General features: G+C 41.0%; 1 protein-coding gene across 1 annotated transcript in view; it reads right to left on the bottom strand.

Annotated features, from left to right (window-relative positions):
* Positions 1–1,182: 1,182 nt before the first annotated feature.
* The window catches only part of slc6a4a (solute carrier family 6 member 4a), a 17,725-nt gene continuing 5,437 nt past the window's right edge, over positions 1,183–13,470 (bottom strand). The window contains exons 5-14 of the mRNA XM_046074851.1: positions 9,039–9,177; positions 7,715–7,849; positions 7,492–7,595; positions 7,225–7,352; positions 6,863–6,975; positions 5,904–6,035; positions 5,269–5,368; positions 4,834–4,934; positions 4,435–4,602; positions 1,183–3,021 (exon numbers count right to left, since the gene is read on the bottom strand). Of these exons, the coding sequence (XP_045930807.1) occupies positions 2,947–3,021; positions 4,435–4,602; positions 4,834–4,934; positions 5,269–5,368; positions 5,904–6,035; positions 6,863–6,975; positions 7,225–7,352; positions 7,492–7,595; positions 7,715–7,849; positions 9,039–9,177 (1,195 nt within the window). The 3' untranslated portion in view covers positions 1,183–2,946. The remainder of the gene's footprint in view (positions 3,022–4,434; positions 4,603–4,833; positions 4,935–5,268; positions 5,369–5,903; positions 6,036–6,862; positions 6,976–7,224; positions 7,353–7,491; positions 7,596–7,714; positions 7,850–9,038; positions 9,178–13,470) is intronic.

Here is a 13,470-nt window from a genome sequence, read left to right on the forward strand (position 1 = left end):
CACCTCCTTAAAAGGGATTCAGACCATGAGATCATCAAACAGATTTCGCTTGTTTCTGTCTTGTTGGCAAGGTTTTAAATCACAGTGTAATGTGATATCAGTAATTTCCCTCCGCACTTGTGTGTGAATCTAGCTACTGTATGTTGATCGCTTCAGTTTTATTTTCAGAGGTTTGGAGATTTAAGACAAAAACAAAGCATGAATGACAGAAATAAAAGTCTTTGCATGGGCAGATGGGGGTTATGGGGAAATCAGTTGAACTGACCCTTTATAGAGCTGCCACCGATCACCAAGAATGGGCAGGCGTACTGTCTATTGTGGGCCTGTTGCAGATATAAAATCTATAAATAATAATCAGTGCAGAAATGCCGAAAATGGTTTTGTTGTAGTTTGTGGGCTTTGTCACCATTACAGCGTTTGTCTGACAGACTTTGTGGCTGTGGGACGTCTTGCTTGTGCGCTCACTAGCTTTAGCTCTTTGGAGAATACATTTGAGGAATCCTAAAAGAACATGTATGAGTATGTTTGATAGGCTGGTCATTACAGTATGCGTACCTACACAACTCCTTTAATGGGGAAGATTTGGAAGAAACCATGTGAAGAAGCCGTGTGTACAGAAAAGACCAACATAATAAAATGACAGTATGGAAAAATAGCATGGCAAAACTATAGATATATTGTAGACATACATTAACTTACTCTGTATTACTTACTATGAACTTACTATGAGAAATTGTTTACAAAGTGTGTTGTTTTTTTAAAATGTTTTTTAATGTATATATCAACCTTGGTTGTTGCAAGAAAGCAAAATAAAATGCTATTCGCAAAATAAGTAATTCAATAAATAAATGAAGACCTGCCACTGGATCCATAACTGGTAACCCACCTTTCTGTTTAATCTGTTATGTGTTTTCTCAGGACTGAGGATATGACAAAGTGTTTCATTTTGCAGCTGTGATCAAACTTCCTTGATCCAAACCATTTCACCATATTGAATTTCAAATCTAATGTTTACCTTAAACATATTGTACACATCGACACGTACTTTGTCATGTTCATTATGTAAGTTCTAGATGACTGAATAAGTATGTTGACCTTTTAAATGATAAAATAAATAAAACACACTTTGTGCGGCACATTGTACAAGACAAAACAAAAGAATGAACTAACAGATGACAGAGGTTATGTATTTCCATATATCTTTATTATCTGTTATTTCCCATATATTTATATAGCTTTATTCTATACAGGTGTATTTCTCCATACAGTCTTTTATTGACATACATAGATCTTACTTAAGCTTGAGAGGTACAAGAGAGAGAGTGACAGGCAAGAGGGAGTTTACTTCCTTCATAAGATATTTTGGCAGTTAACAAGACAATGGGGGATTACATTACACACATACGCACGCACACACACACACACACACACACACACACACACACACACACTTGAAGTACAGTACACACACACATCACAGCATGCACACATAAAAGGTCTGAACACCTCTAATCCTTTTTTGCACAACCACCCACACATGCACCAACATACATAATCAAAGTGCACACACACACACGCACACACATGCATGCACGCACACAACACTCAAGCCCACACAAGAACTAAACACACACACGTTCACACGTTCATAGAGAGAGTGTAGACAGGTATTCACAGGATTGATTACACCAATACCAGACTGACTAGTAAATACACATGATGTACAGTACTCGCCATATTTTAACTCCTCCTCCTACATACACACAAGATACATACACTCCCACAAACATACACACACACACACACACACACACAAACACCCACATTTTTGGTCAAAAGTAAAGAGCAGAAATGCAGATTTTCAGACTATGCCACTGATGATGTTATTAGCTCTGATCCATATTTGGTTTCTATTACTGACAGTTATGCAGCAAAACAACAGAGTGCAGAGTGTCGCTGTGATTAAACAAGGGCCATCAGCACTATGTCATGTCATGGTTTGTCATACTGATGTGTGGGAGGTCAAAAGGACAGCAATGATACATCATGAAATAAATACACATCTTATATTGCAGTTAAAGAATTAATACACTTGGTTGGTTCTGTCTGTGATCCATTTTTCCACAAGACATTATAACAGTCTTTCTTACACACACACACACACACACACACACACACACACACACACACACACACACACACACACATCACTACCAGACAGTGCTTCACATTGTAGAGAACTCGTTGCACATCCGTCGTTCGTCCAAGATGCCACCAAATAAACACAGGCTACACAACCTAAACGACAATATTGAAACATCTTTAGAAATACGAAAAGAACAGGTATCATATATTTGGCTTCAGTAACAGATGTAAAAAGATACCTGAATTTTGCTACATATAAGAATGCATAACTTAACAGCATAATATGACAATACAACCATAAAGAGGATGGAAATGTAACTATCTGGCCTTCTGCCACTGATATCAATGTGTGCAGTATATCCAATGTATTGTCTACATGAACATAGATTGTGTCATATTGTCAGTTTTTGTTATATAATTGTATAAAATAATTGTTACAGCTGTATAACCTGAAGAAAGGTCGGTCACTAAAGTACTTAGGTGACACTTGTGAGTGAGCGAAGACATTGATGCTGAAGATACGGAAACTAAGCTCTGGGTTTGCAAGTAACACCAGAGACCCCCCCAGCATGAGGGACCAAACTAAATCAAGCAAAACAAAAGCTACTGCAGCTTGGCTCCACCTAACTCCATCTTGTTTTCTATATGTTGGTGTGAGGCAGCAAAAAAACAAGTGTAGGAAATGTATGAAAAGAGGCAAAGACGGTGAAAGGTAGCCCCCTTGTCCTGTAGTTTTGCAGTTTGTCCAGAAGAGGGCGCTCTATGTAGCTAGAGTGGCACCTTCTTTTGGTCAGGGTTTGGTCAGACTGCGTTGGTGACAATGAAGTCTCTGTGCTGCTCACTGCTGGGCTCTGGAGTGATACTCTTTAACAGGCGCTGTGGATAAAGAGAACAAGACAGGCAGAGGGGAAAAATGAGGGACAGAAAGAAAAAGTGAGTAAATGAAACTGATATACACAAAGCAGGTGCCACTAACGTTATTGCTGTAGGTTTAGATTGAATTAGTCTTTGTCAGGTATGTTAAGAGATAGGAGTCATGATCCTTTTAAAGATCTATGAAATAAAATCATATATTCAAGGAGGGATGCAGACAGGTGTAATTAACCTGTGCTGAATTTGTGCAGTATGCTTTGTTTCAGTATGAGACCACATAATGTCCAAACATGCCATTTATTATGGATTATGGGATATCATAGGACTGCAAATAGCAATGAATTTTACGTCTGCTATCTGATTTGGTTGATCGATTCGTTGTTTTGGTCTATAAAATGTCCCAAAATTTTGAAGAATGTCCATTGCAGAGCTTAAGCTGACATTCATGTTTGCCTGACCAAAACCAAAGATATTCAGTTTACAGAGAGAGAGTTTATCAGAGAGGACTAAGGAAACAAATATTTATATGTGAGAAGCTAGATCCAGTGAATGTTGGGCATTTTTGCTTAATAACGTAACTTCAGCGATTAAGCAATTATCAAAAATGGCTGCAGATTAATCCTTTGAGTTCTAACGTGAAACACACCTGACTTGATCAAAACACTGTTCGCTGCAGTATCGGGAAGGCCAAGAATGGCATCCGCACCTGTAGTGAGTTACAGATGACAAACACACAACCCCAGTGCTGCTACACAACCCCAGAGTTACACTGACATCACATCACCTCACATTCACATGCACACACACGCACACACACAAAAACACAACTCCTGTGTGTTGACAGTGTGTGTGTCAGTGTCATTGTGTGGCCTGGCAGCAGTGTCAATACTGGGCAACAGCCAAAGAAGGCCTGTCTACCAGCCTCTTTGATGTCCTCCTACCTTCTGTCAACTCTGCCAGAGGGTATTACAAATAACAGTGCAGTGTGTTCTGATGTAAAAGCGCTGTTGATGGTGTAGTTTAGCTTTCATCCTAAAATCTGGCAATATGTCTGTGTGTGTATCATCAGGTAATGCCCTGCGCATGTGTGTATGAGATCTATGGGGCCTGGAAGTTGTCATGGCTTTTTTTCTTGCTAATCTCTGGCCTGCGCCTCTTCCATGCTCCTTTGATCTGATCTGATCTACAGTCACATGTTCGCTGGAGAGGGTGGACCCTGACAGCGCATGGAAAGGAGAGGAACAGAGGCAATGCCCTGCCATTGGAGAAGTGTCAGCAAGGGAACAAAGGTCAGGAGAGGATGTGGGTAAGGGGGCGAAGGAAAGAGTGAGAGAGGCGTGTGCGGAGAACGAGGGAAACTGTATAGGAGATACAGTTGACATTGAATTTGAAGTGAAAGGAAAGAAAATGCTGTACCTGTTTGAATGTACCCTTGGCATTAAGCAAGTGGTAGACCATGTAAGCAGGCACACAGATGAATGAGGACACACCGATGCAGTAGCCCAGGACTGTGGTCCATGGCGGGTAGTGGTAGTCGAACAACCTGACCTCTGGAGGGAAGGCCAGGAAACTGATGATGATGAACTGGCCAAAGAAAAGCAGAGGTCAGCTTTAACAAGGATCGAACATCAGGATAAATCTTACAAAACTGTTCTGAAAGCTATTGCGCATATGACAGAGGTTCAAACTACCAGACAGTATCTTCAGGTGCTTATGCTCCAACACAAGTTAGCACCCTTCCAAGCGTGTGTGCGTGTGTGTGTGTGTGTGTGTGTGTGTGTGTGTGTGTGTGTAAATACTGTACATGAGCCTCACCAGCAGAAAGCAGGGGCAGATGGCCACCCAGCAGACCCTCCAGAAAGAGCCCGGGTAGAAACCAAGCATGGCCTGGATATCATCGCAGAAACGGTTGGTGCCTGGAACACACACACGTAATCATGACAAAGTCCCAAATATCAGGATTACTTGAGCCATTTTCTCTCATGTGTCTGTAAGAGCTGAGGACATCGTAGTATCAGAATAAGTCAGTACCACGGTTCACAATCTGTGTCGAAATGTCTGGGGTTTCTTTCCCAGGTCTAAGATTGTTAAGCCACACTGGGGCAATTTTTTTTTTTGTAATATTGGGCTCTTTAAATAAAATTGACTTGGTTTGACAAAATCTTTTTATTTATTTATTTATTTTTTTACATGTTTGCAGTCGTTTACAACAAGGTGGTCACTATCTCAGTCAACGTCACTCAAACTTACCGTAGAACCAGGAAACAGCAATGACTTCGAGCAGGACCACTGTGATGACTGCAGGGCCTGTAGCGTACTCCTCAAACAGCTTCACCACAAACGCCCCTCCCTGACACAGGGGACAAAATGAGCGAGAGAAAGAGAGGGGAGGATTTTCTGTAAAGCTATTTACAAATGATTCCTATGCAAGAGGCTATATCTACAAAGTCTAAGATAATGATTAGAGAACTTTGTTGTGGGTGTTTAATCGAGCAGAGACACATGTTGGTCACTACCTTACTGTGATGAGGGATGGATATAAACGTATTACTGCTATGAGATTGCTCTAATCGGATTTCAGCTAATTCTTAAATACAGTGCATTGCACTACCTAAAGTACAGCAGTAAATTTAACTTTAGAGCAATGTGAGCTATTCTATAATATATTTGAATAGAAATTGAAGATGTGAGAAATTCTGGGAATTAAATTAAGCCTTGAATAAATGTTTCTTTTTATCACAATGCAACTATTTAATTGTGGAACATCAGGTGGGTTAGATAATTGATTCACCAGTGATTTTAGGGTAATTTCCAAACCTAAATTCATTGAGGATGGTGTTTTTTATGATTTTGTGACCTGAATGTAATGTGGTTGTTTAACTTACATATGTGAGTGTGGAGAGAGCCCCGAGGTAGCAGACCACCACCAGGCCGAAGACAAACCACTCTCGTCTCTTAACCAGGGCATGAGGAAACTCATCTAGCATTGCTGTGATCACCCCTTCCAAGCCGGCAAACTGGAGAGATGAGAGACACCATGGAGGTGTGGGAGAAAGAAATAATCAGAGAAGAAGAGAAGTGCAGACTGACAAAAAGGAGGCAGAAGTTATCTAGGATCACATTATACTGTACATATACCCTCGGCTGAGAGAATTAAGAATCAAAATGTGTTATCAAGATGTTGCTAGTAAGCTGTTTGATGTACTCAATCCAGCAGTCGTGTGACATTCTTTTGACAATCCACAGTACACTGACGAAAAACATCCAAAGATGCCTTGTTTATCACAATGACAAAAAAAGACAAAATGTTAAGCCGATCCAACATGAATCCAAGTACGGCAACACATTTTGCAATAATATCCTCAGTCATAAAATGGAGGAGCATAGCAACCCCGACACTGATTCTACACTGATTATCAGTACGTGATAAGAGCCTTCCTGGTCTCTCCAGCTGGCTGCCTCAGAGCAGATAAACACAGGCTTAAGGTGACAAGATCACCACACAACAGTGATATGAAAGTCCTGTCACATTGTTTTCGTTGACTGTTATCCAAAATGGAACAAATAACACAAATAAGACCCGACACCTTTATGGAGCGACGAGTAAGACAAATACACACCAAACTGAACAAGACATTTGCCCATATAACAAGACAAATATGAAACCTCTGCTTCTAAGTTCCAGAGAGCAGACAGAAGCTGGGAGCTGGGCAACAATAGAATCAGGTTGATTACAACAAGGAGAGAGGGACACATGAGGATACAAAGACAGAACATTTAGCAGACAGAACACTGACTAGGGTGTCCTAACTTTTGCACTGAAATGAGTCATCAACCAACTAACCGTGCTGTCCAGACCCAGCATAATGATCATGAGGAAGAAGATGATGGAAAAGAAAGTAGCAGCAGGCATATTTGCTATGGCTTCTGCATAAATGATGAACAGCAGGCTGGGACCTGGAGAGGAGAAAGAGAGGCACATGTCATATTCATCATCACAACTGCATTTGTGCAGACCTCAAACTGTATTTGACCCCAGGACTACAAACATGTGCAGTAGGCACTTCATTCAAAGTGAACGTCCATGTGCTCACAAGATGCCAAAGCACGACCCGTGTAAAATTCAGGTAAAATCAATCTAGCATTTTTCCCCCAACAATGTAAGACTGAGTAATGAATGACGTATTTGGGATTGTGTTGTCATACCAGCATCCTTGGCCACAGCATCCACATCTTGATTCCTCATCTCAGCCATGTAGCCCAGCACGGTAAAAATGACGAAGCCAGACAGAAAGCTAGTCAGACAGTTCACAGAGCTGGTGACCAAAGCATCTCTGAGATGGAGAAAGGAGAGGTTTAGGTGGCAGGAAGACGAAAGAGTTAGGGAGAACGGTAATTTTGGGAAGTTGGTAAAGCCCCTAAGCAGGTAGGTTTCATTGTAGTATGAAATATATAATGAAAGAAAAAACTCACTTGTAGCAGTTGTTGTGAAAAGGGTTGTAGCTGGCAAAAGCAAGGAGCACGCCGAAGCCCGGGCCCAGCGAGAAGAAGATCTGAGCTGCTGCATCAATCCACACCTTAGATAGTGAAAACGGTGAATTATGTACAATATATTAAGAAAGAATTTTGTATAAAGACGATTGCAACAACCAGAGTGATCAGGGAAAGCCTTGATAGTTTGCACCCACAGACTTACTGTAGTGCTAAGCAATTTCTCCCAATCAGGTTTGAGATAGAAGACCACGCCCCTCCAGGCCCCTGGCAAAGTGGCCCCACGGATGAGCAACACCAGGAGGACCAGGTAGGGAAAGGTAGCAGTCACCCAAACTACCTAATGCAGAAAAGAGGAAAAACAAAACTTGATAAACTCTTATGTTTAGTAAGTCATAGCAGCTGATATCCAGTCATCCTCAATAATCGCTTTTTGAAACGAATGGTTACACTGGTTACAGACATTCAATTCAATTCAATTTCATTTATATAGTGCCGAAATCACACCAGAATCAGAGACCAAACAATTCCCACCATGAGCAAGCACTTGGCGGCAGTGGCAAGGACGAACTCCCTTTTAACAGGCAGAAACCTCAAGCAGAACCTAGACTCAGGGAGGGCGGCCATCTGTCTCAACCAGTTGGGTTGAGAGATCATAATTACATCGTCCCAGGTCGGGTTCGAGGGGAGGACACCATCTCAACATTTAAGAGTTGGCTTTAGACTTTTCTCATCGATTAAGCATGTAGTTCAGGTCTGGTTCAGGTGAGTCCTGAACCTTCCCTTGGTTATGCTGCTATAGGCCTAGACTGCCGGAAGACTTCCCATGATGTACTGAGCTTCTCTCTCCTCCTCTCCCTATCCCATTATCCCATTAATGCATGTTACTAGACTGCTTCCCTCTTCTCTTGTTTTGTGCTTTCTCGTCCCTCTCCTCTCTCCTTCTGTCACTTTCTGCAAGTTTTTCTGGCTGCGGAGCTGCAGAGTCCGGATCTGTGGTTGCGGGCTGCCTGCTATCCAATCCCATGTTCCTGCTCAACTTCCACTGCTACAATTAAGTCCTATTATTATAATTACTACTGCTATCATTATTCTTACTACTATTTATTTAATTGATTTTTGCCTAATGTATCCTGGAGCCACTTGCCTCGAGCAGAGATAAGGAGAGGACTAAAGAGGTCACATCTTTCTAACTACACACCTCAGGGTTTTTTTTAAATCTCAAACTTGTAGTCTTCAGACTCAACTGACGCTGACTCAAATGACATCACTTGAGGCACTTCCTCAGATTTCACGCAGCTCCTGCTGGAGCCACAAGCGGCCTGTGGGTATTTGAGGGTTTGGTTGTCAAGGTTTGAAGCACAAAGTGTTTAACTTTAAGAGTGTCTTTCTAATCAACTTTTCCACCCATGATGATGAATGAGTCATGAACAACCGTCCTTTTCTCTGCTTCTCTGGCTCCATCAATTCACCAATCCATCCACTCTAACTGACACCCCCATCAGCCATGCAGGCGCCCCTTCAGTTACCTTTCCAGACGTCTTGACTCCTTTCCAGATGCTGAAGTAGACGATGGTAAAGATGAAGAGCAGGCAGAGGGCCAGCTGCCAGCTGACAGAGCCCAGCTGGTGCAGACCTGGGGAGAGGTGGACCTGCAACACCTGGCGACTGGAGAGAGGAAATGAGGCAGGAGGGGATGTTGAGCATAAGAGGTGAAGTCAAAGTGGACGAAAGAGGGGAGACAAGGAACAGACAGTAATGGAAAAAGAGTGAAATTGCATAATAAGATGACATAAGACGAGAGGACAGGATATTGGGGGAGTCGTGGGAATCAAGGAAAAGTGGATAAGAGTTGGGGAAGGAACAAGAGTAGAGGAAAGGGATTGTTAAAGGAAGGAGAAGAATGTGGAGAAATAAATTATAGAGAAGACAAGAGAAAGTGAGAATACAAAGATAGGGTGGATAGGAAGGGATGTTGGAAAGCAGAGGAAAGGGATGGTATATGGAAGGAAGCATATGTGATATAGAAAAGCAACAAGCAAGAAATAAGAAAAACATCACAAGGTAAGAAAAGGTAATATTCAACTGTATTCAGTTTAATTTAATTTATAATGTGTCACGTCATAACAGAAGTTATCTCATTGCACTCTTCATATAGAGCAGGTTTAGACCGTATACTCTTTGTAATATTACAAAGAAGAGGAGAGAAATAAAGGGGTGTGGATGAGGAAGTGCTAATTCCCTGATACACCATATGTGAAACATACAGGGTAAATGAGCAGTATGAAAGTTCACCTTAGGGAAACAATAAAGAGATTAGAGAAGAAAAATACAAATGGGCCCTGACTGACTTTATAGTAAATTAATATCAATACGTTTACACAAGCCAAAGTAAGAAAAATGCACTACTGGGCAAAAAAAAGAACAGAGAGGTTAACATCTGGTCACAGGTCAAGCATATGGAGCTCAAACGATAAAACAGCGACGTGATTTGTGTTGAAAACAGGAAATTCTGGCGCCAGACTGAGTTGTAGAATTTCTGCTGTCTACAGAGCAGCTGATAAGACTGAGTAGACTGTAGAGACCCAAAGCAGTGAAGTGTGAGAGAGACCTTGCTCTGACACAGCTCAGTAAACAAAAAATACCAAACTTGACTGAGTTACTTGAGTTGTAACTAGCATGCCAAAGACACTCATATGAAATATAAATAATCAGCTAAAATTTCAATCATTAAGGACTTTTTGAATAAAAGAGATTTTTAACTGTTTCAAAATTTCCTCCCTCAGTTTTAATCTATCTTTTTATCTTCCAATAATCCAAAAACCATCAGCTTGCATTTCTTTCCTCCTTATCTCCTATCTAGTCCTCCACTTATTCCTTTAGCTGAAGGGGTGGTTCATATTATATTCATGCTAATTTAGAGTGAACTGAGAGCTTGTTGAAATATCGATTTAAGAACAACATTTAATTTAATACTTTTTATCATTTAATGTAGTAATGTATCTCGGGCTAAGTGGCCTAACTGATCCTCAATCATCTGCAGATTAATGCTGATAGTCTACATTCTTCAGGTTTTCTATAAAACTGTGTATTTAATATGTCACTTATGCAGCTTTGTAATACATCCAATGTAAGGAGTTTAAGTTCAAGCAGAAAGACAATTATCCATCTATTTCTTCATCACACAGAGGCTCCACCTCTTAATTATCATCCAATGCTTTCACTGGTATTTGTGTGCAAGCTCTCCTATCATCTACCGATCACCTTAGCTGAAGAGTATTTACCTGCTTCATCTTTGCTGTCATTTGAGTCAAGCCCCTCCACCACCCCACTGCCACCATTGTCAATGCCTTGGTGTATGGCTCCCTAATGAGGAGCTCCAATTGGCTGCTATTTATAGAGCTCTATCCCAATAAATCTATGCCAAAGTCTATCAAATAAAGCTTCTACATTCTTGCTAACATGTTTTTTCCTAATTAAATTCTACCTTTCATATTCAGTATTCCACAGGTGATCCACTGGTGCGATTCCTTTTTTGACTTCTATGTGCGTCTTTAGTTGACTGTCACACATATCATCTGTGAGGATATGTCATATTTTGTTCTTCTGACAGTAAGATATTCCTTCATCACCCCTGTGCTTCTAACCATCTCGGATCAGATCAGTGACTCTTATTGTGAAAGTCTTAGGCTGAGTTGCACAAACAAGGATTAATTTAATTTCAGATTAGTTCTAATCAGTTTCGAAAAACCAGGTTTAAAATAGTAAAGTAAATCCAGATTTACAATTAAGCAGAACTCTATTACATAATTAAAAACCACCAATGTGTCCCTGAGCAAAACAGAGGTGTGCGACCTCTGACATATATCGCAATTGTAAGTTGCTTTGAATAAAAGCGTCAGTTAAATGAGTTATCCAAATTAAAATCAGTCATTCAACAGAAAATAATTCGGGTGCTGTTGGAATCCAGAGGGGGGAAAACCGTAACTTTGAGCTGCTCTGTATTAACAAAAGTTTGCTAGCTAGCTAAGGCAAAGAAGCTCTAATTTCTCCTCCTTTGAGAAAAACGTGTTGGTTGTATTAAAGGAGCATTATAACCAAAAATAGGAGATAAAAAAACCCAACAGCAGTACAGTAAGGAAAGAAAGATACTGCTGTTTAGCAACTTGCAGACTGTGTTAACAAATCAACTGGAGTGAAAGAAAGAAGATACGTTGCTTAACTTTAAGTTTTTTGGAAAAACATGAAAAGTATCGATAATTAAATTCAAAATGTGTTGACTCTGTCCCTCCACTTTCTTCGAGGAACTTGATTATTTTGCGAATTTTATCTAAAAAAATAAAATGAATTGTCATAAGGAAAAAAACACAATGACTAGTAGGGTGTGGTTTCATCTTTTGCAACTTGTTCCAGTCACTGAGAGCGGCAAACTGGAATGAGTAACGGCTAAGAGGAGGCGCAGACTTTAACGATGACCATACAAAAAGTCATTTAAAGCCATTCTGAAAGTTAAACTTCCTCAATTTTAAGTCAATGCTGGAACACATTTTAAATTAGAGTTTAATGTTCTAGTGCAACACAATAAAATTTAATCTAGGTTTAGAAAAAAGTAAACTGAGGTTTAAAGAGAGATTTAAATTTAATCTAAAAGTTAAATCATGATTTAATTAAGTTTAAGAATGAATTCTTGTTGGTGCCACCCAGCCTAATAAGTTCATCCTGCTGTGTCTTCACAGCCTGTGATGCAAGTGGATTTTGGAGAATCCCTCCTCCTCTCTCCAAAATCCACCTGCATGGTGGTAAATCTGTCAAGGCTCAACACCAGAACCAACCCTGTAATCGCTCTCTGGAAGTCATCCTCCCTCCTTCTCTTGACGTCTCCCTCCTGTGAAACTCTCCCCCTACGCCTCTACATCCGACTTACATGCACTTACGTATAGAACTCCTCGGCAGGGGAGGTGGAGGAGTTGGACCACGACACATTATGGTCAGTGGACATGTAACGGTTACAGTTGCCGGTGTTCCAGCTGTTGCCGCAGGTGGTCCAGGGCAGGGTGGGCTGAAATGATGATAGTAGGTAGTATAAAGCCCAGGCCATGATGGTGTTGTAGTAGAAGGCGATGTAGAGGGCTATGATGCAAATGGCAAAGCCGATCCCTGGATGAGTGGAGAAAATGACTGTTACCACAAAAATGAAAAAAGGTTCAGAAGAATTTAAACTTGAACTATCCTGATCATAACAATCTCTCCTACATTTTTTCAAGAGACATCAGGTGAGTTTTCAAGCTAATTCAAGTTGCTATTGGGTGAGTGGGTGACATTTCCGAACAACAACAATTTACATACTATCACATTTCTGAGCATCTGGCATTTGGCATGGAAATGTGACAATTTCCATAACAGAGAGTCAGTACATCTCACTAGATGTACAAGAAGCTAGGGATGCTCTTGACGGGAACTGTACCGAGGGGGACTTGGAGGTTAAATGAGCTGTCTCTCAGGCTCTGACACTGTCCTTCTTCGTCTTTTTTTGTTACCTTGCTGCCAATTTCCCCGTTAGTAAGCGCTGTTCTTTCATGTTCTCGCCTTACCTTTTAATCCAAGCTATTGCTATTAACATATCTCTCCATCTGTTCCTGTTTTCTCTCCACACCTCCTGATACCTTTGAAGATGGGGCAGATGTGTTTCCAGATGGAGATGCAGCCACTGCGGTGGAACTGGCCGAGGGCCAGCTCCATGTAGAAGAGAGGGACACCTCCGAACACTGCCATCAACAGGTAGGGCAGCAAAAAGGCACCTGGGCAGAGAGAGAAAGGGAGGAGGGTGGATATGGGGAACAAGTAAGGAGAGAGGGAGAAAAAAAATGTGGGGAGGATGAAAACAGTGGGAGAAGTGAGAAGGGAATCATTGGAACAAAGAAAGAGTTATGGACGAACAGTAAAAAGTAAATGGCACTCATG

Source organism: Micropterus dolomieu, linkage group LG17 (genome assembly GCF_021292245.1).
Source record: "Micropterus dolomieu isolate WLL.071019.BEF.003 ecotype Adirondacks linkage group LG17, ASM2129224v1, whole genome shotgun sequence".
NCBI classification, from domain to species: Eukaryota; Metazoa; Chordata; class Actinopteri; order Centrarchiformes; family Centrarchidae; genus Micropterus; species Micropterus dolomieu.